Here is a 17,100-nt window from a genome sequence, read left to right as displayed (position 1 = left end):
CTACTTAACAGCGGGGGGGGGGGACACACAACCCAAAAACCTCTCTCTACTTCTACTTGCATGGCAATTGTCAATGCTCAGGAGACATTGTTCCAGAATAGCTGATATTGAGATAGAGTTCTTTGTGCTGCCAAAGAACCAAATGGCAGAATCATTAGTGTCTGTTTCGACCAGATCTTCTTCTTGATACAAAGAGTATATGTGTAGTGTAGCCACATACTAGAGTTTAAAGAGGAAGAAGTGAACAGGGGGAACACGTATCACTTTTGTCTGTGACTATGCATGGGCTCTCACATTTCTTCTTCCCAGGAGGAATATATGAACAAGCTACAGTGAACAAAATGTCCCCATTGACCTGCTTTGGAGACTTGGCAGGAACAAGAAATAAACTTCTACCATTTTGAGCCACAGATTTGGGGGCGTATTTGTTACTGTAGCATGATCTAGCTTACCCTGACTACTGCAAATGGCTTGGGAAATAGACACCCTTCTCTGTGCTGACAGCAATCCTGGGGAGGCTGAGGACAGCAAACGTACTGTTTTAGGTAGGACATGGGGACAAAGCTTGAGAACCTACTTATTTTCCTTTCCAGTTCTCATTCCTGTATTGACTTTAAAGCTTGTTTGAGGCCTGTAGTCTGAAGGTGGCTGTTTGTAAGATGTCCAGAGCAAAGTGAAAAGCACCAGTTTGTCTTCTCATTTACTCAGATGCATCAATACACCAATGAAAGAAGTCACAGGGATGATGGGAGCCATGGACCAGAACAGTGCAGGGCAGTGTGTCAGGCTGAGGGGACAGCCTGAGCCGTGGTGTGACATGCCAGACAGAGAAAGTGCTGTGCTGCCACTTGTCTACATTTGGTCCCTCCAGGAGCTGGGAAGACACAGATTTCATTCTTAGGGTAGTTCAGTCAACCAGAGGGTGAGGCTTTGAAAGAAGCTGAAACCATAACACTATTTGCTAGCTGTGCCTGGCTGGGTATGTCTATCATGAGATGGGGCACGGTTGGGGACTCTATTTGCATGTGTCTTGGACATGCATACAGTCTCCCTCTTTATAAGACCCATGTCTTTGATGTGTGTGTGTGTGTGTGTGTGTGTGTGTGTGTGTGTGTATTTTTTTTTTTTTTTGCATGGGCATGAGAGTGTGGTTCCATGTGCTCCTGTGGAGGTCAGAGCATGATGCCTGGGTATTTTCCTCTGTTGTTTTTTATTCTTTATTGTCTCCAGACAGGGCCTCTCACTAACCTGGAAGCTCACAATGCTGGCTAGGTCGGCTGGCTAGCATGCTCTTGGCCCTGTGTCTCTGCCCTCCACTGCCCTCTACTTCTGTAGCTTTGGACACTTGCACAGCCATGCCTTGCTTTTTCACTTGCGTCCTGGGGGCTCAGACTCAAGTCCTTAAGCTCAAAAAGAAAGCCTACTAACCAATGAGCCATCTCTCCAGCCCCAAGGTCCTCTTCTCTAAGTTTTGGCATCTGGCATCTGGGTCACTTTTATAATTTTCTAATTCTGTTGAACAAAGTTGTTGTGGCCCGATAGAGATGTCTCCGCTTCATCCTGACTTAAGGTCAGATAGTTCAAACCCATTATTGCTCTTTCAATGTTAAACAACAGGATATTTGGCCTAAGAAGTAACTAATGGATATCTTACTTTAACAACAGGATATTTATCCTAAGATGAGGCTATTGTCTATCTTGACAACAGGATACTTGGGTTAGGGTATGGTTACTTGATGTTTTAGGTATTGAGAAGGTAATTTTGCTCACTTGTTCTTTGTATCTTGACAAGAAAGTCTCTTTGCTTTCACTGATTTTATATAAACACTGTTTATATATAAAATGTATATATATATTTATATTATATATATATATATATATATATATATATATATATAAACACTGTGTGTAATAAACTTGGGGCTTTTCCCTCAGTATTCATTGGAGTGCCCTCCTGACTCTCTCTCTGTCTTTTCTTTAGTATCTATAATTTTTCGACCTGCCATTCCTTAATCCCCACTTCCACTCTCAGGCACGAACATGGGCAACAACACAAAGTGAGCAAGCTGCTAACAGTTGTTTGTCACCTCTGCAAAGAGCAAGTGACTACAAGGGGCCTATCAAGATTTTTCCCCATTTCTAAGGAAAAAAAAAAAAGGAAGAAAATTGGGAGGAACAGGAAGAAACCAGCATGCAACTCATTAACATGCTTACCCATGAGACTGTGAGAAGAGTGGGTCAAAGCAAATTGGGGACAGTCACTTCTTCCTCTTGGGCCATACTGGTGTGTAAGGGCCATTAAGGCTCTTGGGGCATTTTTAGGTTCATGTACCTATTTGCTTAACCCACGTTATCAGACTCCTGCTATGGGATTCGGGAATTCCAAGTGCATCATTAAGTTACAAACCTAATTATAAAGTGGAGACAGGGAGGGTGTGGAACATTCCAGATCCCAGCCATCCAGCTAATCGGTCCAAAGGCAGGAGAGCTAGTCCCCTCACAAGGCAGAGCAGCAGCTCAGCTGGTGACCTTTTCCCACAAGCACATAGTTTATGGCATTTCATGGAAGCCTTTTGCAGGGCCAACTGATGTGTGCGTGCCTTCTAACAAGTGTCCATAGGAATGCTGGTGAGGTTAGAACCACCAGGGGGAGGTTTCTGTGGATAGGAAGGGCAGCCTCCTGTTTAAGTTCAGGTTTCAGGGAGGACAGTTGCTGGGCTGAGAAGAGGAGTTGTGAGTCAGGGCTGCAAGCCGCTGGCTCCCCCCAGTAACTGCCGTCTGCTAGAGGACTTCTCAGATGCCCTATTATATCTAACTATTATGACATGTTTCCTATGTGCCAGACATTGTCTGGGCACTCTGCATGGTTCTCTTGAATTAGCCACAAAGGCTCAAGAGGAGGAACGGCTGCCCTAGCATCACAGAGCTAAAGAAAGTGTTGTATTTGTTTAGGTTTCTATTGCTGCAAAGAAACACCATGACCAAAGGCAAGTTGGGGAGGAAAGGGTTTGTTCGGCTTACACTTCAGCATTGCTGTTCATCACTGAAGGAACTCAAACAGGGTAGGATCCTGGAGGCAGGACCTGATGCCGAGGCCATGGAGGGGTGCTGCTTCCTGGCTTCCTCCTCATGGCTTACTCAGCCTGCTTTCTTATAGACCCCTGAATCAGCAGCCCAAGGATAGCCCCACCCACCACGGTCTGTGCCCTCCCCCATTGATCACTAATTGAGACATTACAATTAGTAATGTCTTACAGCTGGATCTCATGGAGGCATTTCCTCAGCTGAGGCTCCTTCCTCCGATGACTCTGGCTTGTGTTACATTTACATACAAAACCAGCCAGTACAAGTGTGGTCTGGATTCATAGGGGTCTGGAATCATACTCTGTAGACCAGGCTGCCTTGAACTCATAGAGATCTGCCTGCCTCTGCTTCTCAAGCATTGGCATTAAAGGCATGCACTACCACTCCCCAAGGGGTCTGGAATCTTGACCAACATATGTAACACCTTATCAAATAGAAGCTACACTCCCATGTTCAGAATGAGACAGCACATGTGCACCTGTAATAACTGTTTCATCATGGTAACTGCTGTTCCTAATCTCCCTCTGATAAACCCACACTACTAATGCTGGCTGATCCAATATGATTAGGGGTGCACCCCAAAACCAAGTCCTTTCTTCAAGGTTCTGCTCTCTTTGAACTTGAGCTTTACCAAGATATTCTAAAAAGCAAATTTGGACAAGCTCATCATTTCCCCCCAGCACTCACAGGAGGAATCTATCTGCCTTAAGAGGGATGAATAGAACCATACAGGATCAGAGAGGAAAGGCAGCAGCCACTGAGTCCTGTGACTAAACCAGGCCAGATGAACCTCCAGGCAAGCTGCCTGCCCCTTCCTCCTGTAGGGGGTCTTCTTCTAGACTGCCAGCTCATTCCTACCAGCAACCTGCTCCCCTGTCCTTGCAGCTGCACTGACTCCCAGGTTACCGTAGTCCACCTTTCTCCTTGCCTTGTAGCCTCCTTAGCCATCACCGGGTCAGGGGAGAGGACAATTTCCCTCCATCTGTCCCCCAGCACAGGGCTTCTGTAGGTACCATTGTCACCTCCACACAAACTCCAGGCCAGCCAATGCCTTCCCTGCCCTCTCCCTAAACCCAGATTTCACAGATGCATGTGTGACTGTGTGTACAGACATTCATGTAGACTGCAACATTCCTAAATATATGGTGGGCAGCCCTAAAGAAGACCTATTTCAGGAAGCGACGACAAGACAGTGTGTGTGTGGGGAGCTTGAAGAACAGAGAATTCCTGCCTCAATATACAGCCAAATGCACCCAAACACGATAAGGTTCTGCCACAAGATCAAAAACAATAAAAACCACTTGGAAAGGAGATTTTTCCTGACTCCCTTCCTGAGAGACTCCGTGGTGCTCTTCTGCCCTCCAGTGGTAGCAATCAGCACCGTCCTTCAGGTTGCTTCAGGGAGAAGCTGACATCCTTTCTTAGCAACAGTTCCCTGTCACCTGTGCCCAGGAAGGCTGCCACTGGTAAGATGCCCAGACAGTAAAGTGTATACCATCTGAGGTATGTATGGGAGGCACCAATGCCAACGAGCTGAGCCTACAAGTGTGGAGGAGGCTGCTTTCTCACAGGGCTTAGGAAAGCAAGCAGAGATGGTGAGAACAATAAGGGGTCTGCTTTGAAAGGTGGGGATGGGGGGCGGGGGGTTGAGTACACAGGCTAAGTGCTTTCAGTTACCACTCTACCCACAGGTACTCCGGGCACAAAGAGAGGAGACTCTTTCATGGAGTCTGAGGAAAGGGGTTCATGAATGGAACGATCTGCCAAGTGGGTCAGAAGATTTGGGTTCTAGGTTCCTCCTCTTCCCAATCTGAGTTCCAGGTTCCTCATTAATATGATGAAAGATCTGAAAGAGAAAGCTGCCCAAGGTTCTTACACATTCTGGCCTTTTCTACTATTGATTGGCTGGGTCACTGCTGATAGGCCCAGTACAAAACACATTACCTTCCATATTTTTGAGGTAGCTTCCCCATGACAGCACCCCCCGACTCCCCACTCACCTCCAAAGCCCTTGCTGCCCTGGAGTTTACTGCCTTTGGTGCACCAGTGGGAGCTAGCTCTTCTGTCTGGATGAGATAGCAGATGACATTTCATATAGAGTGTCCCTTACCCTTGCATCCTTGCTAGCTAGGAGTGGGCTTCTAAGGGCCCGGCTTCTGGAGAACAGGAACATCTAATCCCTTCCTGAACAGACCTAGCGCTTGACAGGAATAAATAAAGAAGGCTGTATCTGATTTTATTTTCTACTTGAAAATTGGTAACATCATTAGCGACAAGTAAATATATCAGTGGGATTAATGGAGTGAATCACAGAGCAACTTGATTGGATTTAAGGCCGCATTATTTCTTTGGGGTGAATTAGTAAATTTAGCACTGTCAAGAGATGATGGATTGAGAACCCGCCCGGGGACTGAGAGTTCTTATTGATCCAGAAAACAGATCAGCTCAAGAAGCAGCTACAATAGCCTCCCACACTCTGCCTGTAGAGACAGACAGAGAGAGAGAGAGAGAGAGAGAGAGAGAGAGAGAGAGAGGGAGATGTAGCTTTATTACTGATGGAATTATGCAGAAATCCAAGATATTTGTAAACACATGAGTATTTGTGAACACATGAGTCGGGCAGACCTGGGGTGATAGCCTTGTGGTGGTTTGAATCAACTGGCTCCCATAGGCTCATAGGGAGTGGAGCTATTGGGAGGTGTGGCCTTGTTGGAGGAGGTGTGTCACAGGGGTGGGGTGGGGGTGGGCATGGGCTTCAAGGTTTCAGAAGCTCAAGCCAGGCCTAGTGGCTCACTCTCTCTTCCTGTTGCCTGCAGATCCAGATGTAGAACCCTCAGCTACCTCTCCAGCACCATGTCTCCTGCCTGCCACCATACTTCCCACCATGATGATAATGGACTGGGGCTGAACCTCTGAACTGTAAGCCAGCCCCAAATAAATGTCTTCCTTTGTAAGCATTGCCATGGTCACAGTGTCTCTTCACAGCAATAGACACCCTAAGACAATCCCCCTGCCCCCAGTCCCTGCCTCCACCTGGAATTCATATTCTTGTACAGGAATACTGCTACTTAACTGTGGTCCTGTGTGACTGGTTGTTTTCTAGCAGAGGGTGCTGGAGATAAACATGAGGTCACCCGGGGCTCTCTCTTATTTTCTCTATGGGAGGATTGGTGGTGGGGTCCTGAAGAGAGGACCAGGAGAGTCAGCAAGGCCACCACAGGCATGGGCTGGGAGTTGGACCCTCTCCTCCTTGGTCCTTCAGGGAACTGCAGCCCAGGCTAGGAACTGGTGGCATCCTACTGAAGCTGCTCCTAAGTCACAGACCCACGGTAAGAACTGTGAGATGAAGATGGTCAGTCATGAGTCACTCTACATATGGTGTCATTGTTATGGACTTGCTTTGGGAATAAAATGGGGATAGGACAGGGAGCATTGCTTCTCATCTTTAAGGACCAGCGTATGCCTTGTAGGACTCTTTCTTGGCTTCCTGACTGGAGACTATGAACACTAGGATCAGGATAAACACTTTTGGGGCTCGGTCCTGGAGTTACCATGGTGAGTTGGTCCTTCCCAACCCCAATGTGTTTTGAACAGGGCATCTGCAAAATTAATTTTTTTTAGTACATTCAGTCACTTAAATTTGAGGACTATTTGTCACCACAGCACAGGCATGATGGTCCGTCTCTGTTGCTAATGTCCCTGTGAGGGATTATTTAGACTGGGTTAACTGAGCTAGGAAGATCCACCCAGTATTGGTAATAGTAACATTCCCAAGGTTGGGTTCTGGCATGGATTACAAAGGATGCATTTGTGATATTTTTCTGCCCTCTAGTGGTAGGAGGAAGCAACAACCCTCAAGTACCTTCAAGAAGGAATGGCTAATGGCCGTGTGATATGTCTGCATGATTACTCAGCTGTAAGGGATAAAGAAACATGGGCAAACGGGCAGAGCTGGAGAGAATTCTGTGAGCAAAGTAACCCAAGCCCAATAAGACAAGCACAACGTTCCTTCTCCTATGTGGGTTCTAGATTTGGAAGCGTGGATATGTGTGTTGAGAGTACCCATAGACGTCTGGAAACTACAAAGGGGCTCTGAGAGAGTTCAAGGGGTGAAACGTTATTTGATGGACATGAAAAGGCTGTTGAACATGTGAACTCAGTGGCTGTGACTGCATACACAACATATACACAAGATCACGGGCGACAAAATTTCAGTGCTCCTCAGGTCCTGCCCTTACCTGAGAAGCCACAGGCAACCGATGGTGGCTGGGGAGAAGGAGTAAGTTTTCATCGGGTCCGTGGCCCCCTGCAAGGCTACCCGTGCTCTAGAAGGTTGTCTTACATTCATGCACATACAGTAGCATGAATGGACTCAGTGGGTTACAAAGCGAGAGAGCGAATGTGCGCATGAAGCACGGAAGGAGAGTTAGAGTAGAGAGACAGTGGGGTGGATTTGATTCCTACAGACATTGTATGCATGTATGAAATTCCCAATGGGAAACAGTCCTACCACGATGGCAGGAAGCCACAAAAAGCTAAGCAGGGTGATTCACTGCTGGCCTCTTCCTGACTATGACTGTGGTGTGGTCAGCAGCCTACACTTCCGCTGCCGTGTCTTCCCCACCACGGCGGACTTCTCAAAATAAAGTTTTCCTCTTATGATGCTTCTCGTCAAGTGTTGTATTTTGCTTTTCTATTGCTGAGATAAAACATTTATTTTATTTTTTTCACCTTACATTTGGTGACAGTCTATCACCTGTCAGACCAGGAACTCAAGGCAGGAACCTGGAAACAGGAGCTGAAGCGATACCATGGAAGAATGCCACTTATTGGCTCGTACTCAGGCAGGCCCACAGCCAGTAACCTTTCTTGTAGAGCCCAGGCCCAACTACCTAGGGAATGTACTGCCCACAGTGGGCCAAGCCCTCCTAAATCAGTTAGCCATCAAGAAAATGCCCCAGAGACACGCCTCCAATCTTATGGAGGCGATTTCTCAATGGAGGTAACGTCTTCCCAGGTGTGTCAGGTTCACAACCAAGACTAACCATCACATGACGTATTTGGTCTCAGCAACGAGACAAGTAACTAAAACAACAATATCATTTAGCCCCACAGTCACTGGATTTAATTTCAGAATCACAGGTGGGAAGCCCAGAGCATCTGAGAAACATATGTCCTCTTCCTGTTAAGAACACAGCAAGTTTTGCTTCAGGTGGTTTGATTTTTATTTATATTTTGCACATATCTGTGTAGAGTGTGTATGTGTGCGTGTAGTGTTTGTGTATGTGTGTAGTGTGTATGTGCAGTGTAGTGTGTTGTAGTGTGTGTAGTGTGTGTATGTGTGTAGTATATGTACGAATGTGTGTAGTGTGTGTGTAGTGTGTGTATGTGTTTAGTGTATGTATGTGTGTATGTGTGTACTGTGTGTGTAGTGTGTGTATGTGTGTAATGTATGTATGTGTGTGATGTATGTGTATGTGTGTAGTGTGTGTATGTGTGTATGTAGTATGTGTGCATTGTGTGTAGTGTGTATGTATGTGTTTATGTGTGTGTGAATGTGTGTGGTATATGTGTGTGTAGTGTGTATATGTGTGTGTGTGTTGTGTGTATGTATGTGTGTGTTGTGTGTGTGTGTGTGTGTGTAGTATGTGTGTAGTGTGTGTGTATATGTGTGTGAATGTGTGTGGTGTATATGTTTGTAATGTGTATATGTGTGTGTAGTGTGTATATATGTGTGTGTATGTGTGTACACCTTTGGGAGACGGGCTTTGTGGCAAAGGTCAGGTTGTTGTGGCATGCTTCTGCAGAGGATGTGGGGACCCTGGCTTCCTCCTCTCTCTTCCCTTCATAGACACTGTGTGGTAAATAGCTCTGCTCCATCTTACCTCCCCACTATCAAGTGGTACCTTATGAAGAGCTCCCAACCACATGCTAACTAACCGTGGACTGAAAGCATGAGTCAGAGCAGGCCCTTCTTCATTCTCTCAGGCATATGTGTCACGGTAACAGAAAGCTGAGCAGCACAAGAACATTGTTTAGTGTGTGTGGAGTCTTAGAACCCCTCAGGCTAAAGACTCAGTCCTTCATGAGAGTAGAAATGCTTGCAAGTGTACTTAGCAATTGTGATCTGCTCCTTACTTGTGTCAATGAAGACGGCATCCACATAGATTTTGGTACAGAAAGAGCCCAGAATAAATCCACAGGCTGGTCCAAATACCAACATCGTGAACAGGATTCCTACAAGAAGAAAAAGAAAGGTTAGGTTAAAACACAGAAGCCCTTCAAGGAACAAAATCACCAAAGGTCAAAGAGATTATCTTACTGGTCAGGTAGATCCCTGTTTATTACAAATGACAATGCAAGGAGTTAGTCAGAGCACCACAGAGGGGATATTAGTGGTTTTCATCTTTGAGGACTCTATGGACACACTGTGTATCATGCTAGAATTCCATGGGATCCCATTAGTTACAGATTTTGTTGTTTTAAATCATGTGTGTAAGTGTGAATACATGCGTGTGAGTGCTGTGGCCTCACAGGCTGGAAGAGGGTATTATATCTCCTGGAGCTGGAGTTAGTTGTGTATGTGTGTACACCTTTGGGAAGGCTCACACAGTTGTGAGCCACCTGATGTGCATTCTAGAAGCAAACCTCATCCTCTGCAAGAGAAGCAAGCACTGTTAACCACAGAGCCCTCTCCAGGACTGCCATAGGTTGCTCTAACAAGGTACTGATAGGCCCATTTCTCTTACCTTTAGGGACTTGTGCCACATCAGTCAGAAATACTAATGTAATCCAAATCTGCCATTCAGTAGCTTTTCTATCATTAAGAAATCTGAGAGGGAAGGGCACTGGAGAGATGGCCCAGTTGGCAAAACCCCCAGCATAAATACAAGGACCTATATTTGGATCCTTAGAACTAACCTATAGGCTACTGCAGCAGCTAGGCTGTAATCCCTACACTAGGAAGGTGGGACATAAAGATCCCTGGAGCTCATCAGTCACCCAGCCTACCTAAATTGGTGACATTTAGGTTCAGTGAGACATCGTGGCTCAAAACAGAAGGTATAGAGCAACCAGGGACAATACCTGTCACCTGATGTCAACCTCTAGCCTCCACACACACATACATACATGTGCACAGGCACCTGCATATACACATGCACACCCCTCCCTACATGTACACACACACACACACCACACACACACACACACACACACACACACACACACACACACACACACCACACACACACCACACACACACACACACCACACACACACCACACCACAAAAAGAATTCTGAAAGGATTTCTACAACTCTGTTTTTACATGCATTTTAGCTATAGCTATACACCTTCATTCCCTCCCATCTCCCTCCCTCCCTCCTTTTTTTTTTTTTTTTTTTTTGCTAAGATTCTAGACACTCATACAAACTCAAGAATTCTTGGGAAGTGAGAAAAATCTAATCCACAAATCATTTTTAAATGCAACCAAACATTTATAAACTCTAAATATAATAAATATGAAAATCCACACAAGGGTATATACATTGAGAAGAAGTGACTAGACATTGGATAATTTCAGTTTTGTCCCGACTCCCCATTGTGGAGTCACTGTCAATGGCTGCTCAGGATTCACACCTGTCTGTGGAACTCAGATGATGGCAAGCCTTGGCTATGCATTTAGTTACCTGGCAACTATAGCACATAAGCTTCACACAAAACTTTTGGATTGCTCTTGGAGAAACACCGAGCCTAAATTAAGATTCACAGGCTATAACTGCTCTTCAGAGGCATTTTTCTGAGCACTGATCATCTCCCAGCCATGTGGACGAAGAGGGAAGTTGCAATCCCTCATGGCAAAGTCAGTTATCTGACGGGGACAGCCAGTGACTTATGCCCAAGTAGATGACCTGGAACAGTGGGTGCTTCAGGTCTAAGTGGGAATCAGTGTTACCATGGGGACCTAAGCTCACAGGAGGACATGTCTGTCTACTGACTGTCCCCTTCAGAGGTCGGGCTCAGAGTATGAGGCTCACTGGGGGGTATGCCTTGTACAAGTCCATTTTATCTTCAGCCCTTCTTATTAACCTCTCTGCTTCCAGTCCACCATGAAGCCAGAAGCTCTGCCTTGCCACACCCTTCTGCCATGGCATTCTGCTTCACCACAGGCATATACCAAGTAACCATGGATTGAGATCTCGGAAAACACAAGCTAAAATAAATCTTTTGTTGCTAAGTTGTTTCTCCAGGTATTTTGTGAAAGCAAAGTGAACTGGCTAACCCACTTACAAGCTCCTTCTATGAGTTAAGCACTAGCCTCAGGCTTGGAGACTCAGTAGCAAACTTCAAACAGTTAAGAATCCTGGTCTTCCACCCACAGCTAAACACTAAACTGAACTCTGGAAGCCAGTTGCAGAGGAGGAGGATTGATGAGCAAAGAGGTCAAGACTGGGCTGGTGAAACCCACAGAGACAGCTGACTTGAACAAGGGGGAGCACATGGACCCCAGACTGATGTCTGGGAGGCCAGCATGGGACTGATCCAGACCCCTGAATGTGGGTTATCAGTGAGGAGGCCTCGGTACTCTATGGGGCCTCTGGTAGTGGATCAGTATTTATCCCTGGCCGAAGAAAGTACTTTGGGAGCCCATCCCACCTGGAGGAATGCTCTCTCAGCCTGGACACACTGGGGAAGGCCTAGGCCCTGCCCAGGATATGACAGACTTTGGGGATCCTCCATGGAGGGCCCTACCCTCCCTGGGGAGTAGAGGTGGAGTGGGGTGGGGGACTGGTGGTAGTGGGGCAGGAGGTGGAGCAGTGATTGATATGTGAAGCAGGCTTGTTTCTAATTTGAACTAATACAAAATAATTTCTTGAAAAAAAAAAGAATCCTGGTCCTCATAGAGCTCCCTGACTTACCAGAGGGGCCAAAAAGAAAACTCCAGAAGCTATAGACCCAAGTTTGAATGTTTCTAAGTGCTTGGCAAAGGGAAGTAGTCTTTATAAATAAGCACCCAGAGCCCCAGAGCAATCACTTGATTTTGGCCTGTAGATAGACAGACACAATGAAAAATAATGTTTTGTATCAAAAGAATGGACTGATAGGAAGAAATTAATCTGTTTCAAAACACTCCAAGGACAGCCACAGACCCCAAATCTCACAGCTATTCTTATTTAATGGGGGGTTTCAAAAGGAAAAACATGTTAACTTTTAAAAGGAACAGTATCCTCTTTGTCACACTGTAGATAGATTTTGATAGCCTAAGAGAGAATGGTGTGTGCATGTATGCATGTGTGTGTGTGAGAGAGAGAGGGGGGGGCAAGTTTCTCCTCTTCAGAGAGATGTTATAGTAAGCCAACAGCAAATTTGAAATGTTTTCTAGGGACAGCCAATAGTACGGTCTCGGAAGGGCCCTCTAATTATCAGGAGGCATAAGATCTCAGACAGATCAGCCTTGGAGCAAGGCCCTGGGTCCTAGGGAAAGCTGAAGGTATGATGCACACAGGGATCTCACAGTGTGACTTGTGAATTTGTTTCCCCAGCTCTCCTTTCTTCAAACTGTTTTTGTTGTTTTTAGTATTTATTATTATTATTACTATTATTATTAAGCATTATTATTTACCAAAACTACCTCAAAATGGCACCCAGCTATAGCATCCCTGTGTGGAACAGGTCCTGGTCCAGAGGGGAATGGTTTTGCTGTTGTTCTTTTAAATTTGTGGCTCAAGAGTGCCCTCTGCTGTCTTCCTGGTGTCAGCACACCACAGGAAGGGCATGCCGTGGAAGAGCCTAAGTAGGGAAGTCAGGAAACAAGAATTGCCTTCTGTCTACTACCCCATCTAACCCAAACTACTTTACATTCCCATCCCCCTGCAGTATCTTCAATGATTCAAAGAGGAAAATGCGATCTCAAAGCCCCTTCCTCTGTCTGCAGTATGAAGCCAGGACTCTCCAGTCTATTAAGGAGACAATCTGGGTGAGGACTGGATAGCCAGGACTGAAAACTCAGATCTACTATTTCCTACCCTCACCAGAGCTCACTTGCTCCTCTGATGTTACCCGCTAAGGACAGTGGATGCTACCCTTGCATTTTAGTGGTCGTATGCCCGGAAAGAGGACGCGGTCATCAGGAGGGAACAGAGGATGCTGGTGGTGAAGCTGTGACCGCCTTAAAATTAGTGGACATCTGCGGTTGCCAAATTGGGTGCTGAGAGACCATGAGCCCCGCCCCCGTGAACTCACAGGATACTGTAGATTAGCTTTTTGAAAGCAGCTTCATTTATTATTATGTGTGTATGTGTCTGCGCCAAAGTGTAAGCATGTGCACCAAATGCACGCAAATGCCTGAGTCGGCCAGAAGAGGGCGTCAGATAACCTGGAACAGAAGTTATAAGTGGCTGTGAGTTATCAGCTGTCCTGGATGTTTGGAACCAAACTTAGGTCCTCGTCAAGAGCAGCAACAGCTCTTGACTGCTGAGCCAACTTCTCAGATCCATGGTGTGAGCATAGGCTCACACTATTCTTTCCTGTGATTTCCAACCTTTCCTTTTTGTTTTTAGTGCAGTAGATGAATTTTTGCTTTTGTTTTTGAGATTATAATGTAGCTACATCACTTCCCCCTTCCCTTTCCTCACCCGAACCCTCCCATATACTCTTCTTTGAGCTCTTTCAAATTCATGTATTACATGCCCGCGTGTGTGCGTGCGTGCGTGCGTGCGTGCGTGCGTGCGTGCGTGCGTGTGTGTGTGTGTGTGTGTGTGTGTGCTAGGAGGACAAGCACTTGTGGAAATAAGTTATGGGGAGGAAATGAAGGTGGCAGTGTCTAAATGGATTCTTGGTTATGAGAAGCTGTATAGCTGCCTAAAGGGACACTCACCAATTGTTAGTGATCAGGACAACTGAAAGATAATTTTGTTTCTCTCGATGTAGATGCACTAATTTTCAAATGATTACCATGCTATGTGTATATACACACTTTAGCAGTTTGAACATAACCATTTAGCAAACAAAACTATTAGCTATTTCTTCAAGATTCAGAGTTATGACATATATACTAATCATAATAGATATAATTATATAGTTTTATATATTTTATTACGCCATTATGTATTATAATTACATAACATATAATTATAAATTAAACAATAAAATTATATATGATATGTATAAAACAATAAACAATGGGAAATGAAGGAGGTTTAGGAGACAGATTTGAATTATCTTGATTTATACACAGAGGCTGACAGCATTCTGGCTATGACAGGCTAGCCCTAGTATGGACCACAGCAAGTCTCAAGAAAACGATGCCCAGAGACACCTCTTGATAGTGATACGGTTTTCTTCCATGCCATGCATTCTTCAAAATTAGTTCCAGCCCCCTGGAGCCTGGGGAAGAATGAGGAATGGGCCAAAGGTTTTGTCAAGAAATTGGCTGTCATTTTAGACTTTTAACTACCATTTGTCAATCAACAATATATACTGGTCATGTACCTTGTGTTAGGCCCTGTGCCAGGAACTAGGGGTATGGCAGTGAACAAAACAGACATCTTGGTCCTTGTGAGATTTGTATTCTAGAAGATGAGAGGTAACAAACCAATCTACCTACCATGTTCTTTTAGTAGCAGTACAAGATAAGACTGTGTAATTGCATCTAGGGCAAATATTCTCAGGGAAATTCTATATTGCTATTTTTGGTAGATAAAATAAAAGCCCCCAAAACATGTCCAGAACCTTCATCCTCAAGAGAAGTATGGCAGAATATGGATGGAACTAAAGTTGCCAATCAGGTGTGTGTGTGTGTGTGTGTGTGTGTGTGTGTGTGTGTGTGTGTGTGTGTGTGTGTACATGTATGTACAGTGCATATGCACATGTGTTCATATACTTGTGGATGCCAGAGATTGATGTTGGGTGACTTTCTTGAATGTTCTCCACTTTACAGAGATGACTCTCTCCTTGAACCTAGATTCAATGATTCAGCTAGTAAAGCTAGCCACTGGGCTATATGGATCTCCTATCTCTGCCCATTTAGTGCTGACATTGCAGGTGAGCTGCATGCCTGTCTGGTTTGTCCATTGTGCTGGGGTTAGAATTCTGGCCATAATGCTTGTGAGAGAAATTAACTGATAAGAACTCTCCAACCCTAATCAGGCAATCTCTCTCTCTCTCTCTCTCTCTCTCTCTCTCTCTCTCTCTCTCTCTCCCTCCCTCCTCCTCCCTCCCTCCCTCCTTCCTTCCTTCCTCCCTCCCTTCCTCTGTAGACCATTCTGGTCTCAAACTTAGACATTCACCTGCTTCTGCCTCCTGAATGCTGGGATTAAAGGAGTGTGCCACCACCACCCAGTGAGGCAATCTTAAAATAATACCAAATACTAGATTGTTATATATTCCATACTACTATATATTATGATGTATGTAGTCAGATACATATACACCCACACACCTGAAGGTAACTATAAAGGTCCTTCAGATATGGAGGCTACAGAAGAGTCAGACCAGAGAGATGGCATCAAGAAAAAGACTTGACCACTCACACTGGCGTTGGAGGGGAGAGAGTGCCATGAGTGAAGAACACAAGCACCTCCAAAAATCAACACAGACAGAAAAAAAAAAGATTGCCTTTCCAGAAAGGATTTCAGTCTGGCCATCTTGATTTTAGCTCCACATGACTCATTACAGACTTGAGATCTCCAGAAGTAGTACAATATGACAATAGTATGTGAAGTCACTGTCTGTGGCATATTATAGACATACAAATTGATCACTTTGGCCAAACTTTGCCAGTATTTAAAAACAACTGAAGATGAATCAGCCTTTTGACAGGTGGTTCTAGCTCTCAGGAAGTATTCCAAAATAAAAAGGTGTGCCTTTCTGTACTGGGAGACACACCCAGTACTCATACCGGCACTCTGTAAGATCCTTGGTCTGAAAATACAATGTCCACCCAGATAAACTGCAGTCCCTATGCCCAGGAGTGTCTGTGTAGCAAAGAACACAGATCACTTGCAGGATGATCTCTACCAAGGACTCACAGTGATTATGGATGAATCTTAAGGAAAGCAGGTGAGTCTAAGTCCAGATCCAGGGTGGGGAAACAAAACCAGAGAGTTGTAACGAGAGAAACAGGCTAAGCTGGAGACCAGGGAAATAAATCTTACAGAAGCTAGGACATTGAGAAGGGGAATTATTATGATCATTATTACTGTTGTGTATGTACAAAGTGGCTGTGTGTGTGTGTGTGTGTGTGTGTGTGTGTGTGTGTCACAAAGCACCTTGGGTATTGGTTTTCATCTTCCCCCTTGTTTGAAACGGTCTTCTTGTTTTTGATTGTGAATACCAGGATGGTTGGCCTGTGAGTTTCCAGGATGCTCCTGTTTCCACCTTCCATCATGTCCTAGGAGCACTGGGATTACAATGCTGGTTCTGTGTGTGCTCATGAGGTCCTCATGGTTATGTGGCAAGCACTTTACCCATGATCCATCTCTCTAGCTACCAATAGTCATATGATTAATATGGAGCTCATATTACTATTAGTTATATGATTAATATGGAGCTCATATTAGTATTAGTCATGTGATTAATAAGGTGGGCTACAAATGGAGGTAATTCCACAGTGTCGATCCTATAGTTTGTTTATAGGTTATATGAGGATAACCTATAAGCCAGATATCTGAATTTTATGTTGGAGAAAAATAACTGTACACACGTAACTTTGAGTACACACACACACACACACACACACACACACACACACACACACACACACACCTCTATTTGTTGAGTGCTTGAGTGCTTCTGTGGGATGCTAAGGACCATGTGAATTCTGCCTATGATTGCATGGTTCCTTTAACAATGCAATCAACTGCCTTCTTTGCAGGTTTACCCAAGGAGATGTGTGACTCAGAATCTCAGCAGCTTTGCCCCCCGACTTGTGACTTGCAGATACCATCTTAACATTGTAACCCTTTGCAGAACTGGGTCTGCAGGGGGCTCACACAGGAAGACTGATATCAAATCA

General features: G+C 45.1%; 1 protein-coding gene across 3 annotated transcripts in view; it reads right to left on the bottom strand.

Annotated features, from left to right (window-relative positions):
• The window catches only part of Slco3a1 (solute carrier organic anion transporter family member 3A1), a 279,214-nt gene that overhangs the window by 66,961 nt on the left and 195,153 nt on the right, over positions 1–17,100 (bottom strand). For all 3 annotated transcript variants that reach the window (XM_027408151.2, XM_027408153.2, XM_027408152.2), the window contains exon 3: positions 9,223–9,321. In XM_027408151.2, the coding sequence (XP_027263952.1) occupies positions 9,223–9,321 (99 nt within the window). The remainder of the gene's footprint in view (positions 1–9,222; positions 9,322–17,100) is intronic.

The sequence above is a fragment of the Cricetulus griseus genome, chromosome 3, assembly GCF_003668045.3.
Source record: "Cricetulus griseus strain 17A/GY chromosome 3, alternate assembly CriGri-PICRH-1.0, whole genome shotgun sequence".
In the NCBI taxonomy this organism is placed as follows: domain Eukaryota; kingdom Metazoa; phylum Chordata; class Mammalia; order Rodentia; family Cricetidae; genus Cricetulus; species Cricetulus griseus.
Note: the sequence above shows the minus strand (reverse complement) of the source record. Positions and strands in the feature narration are given on the sequence as shown.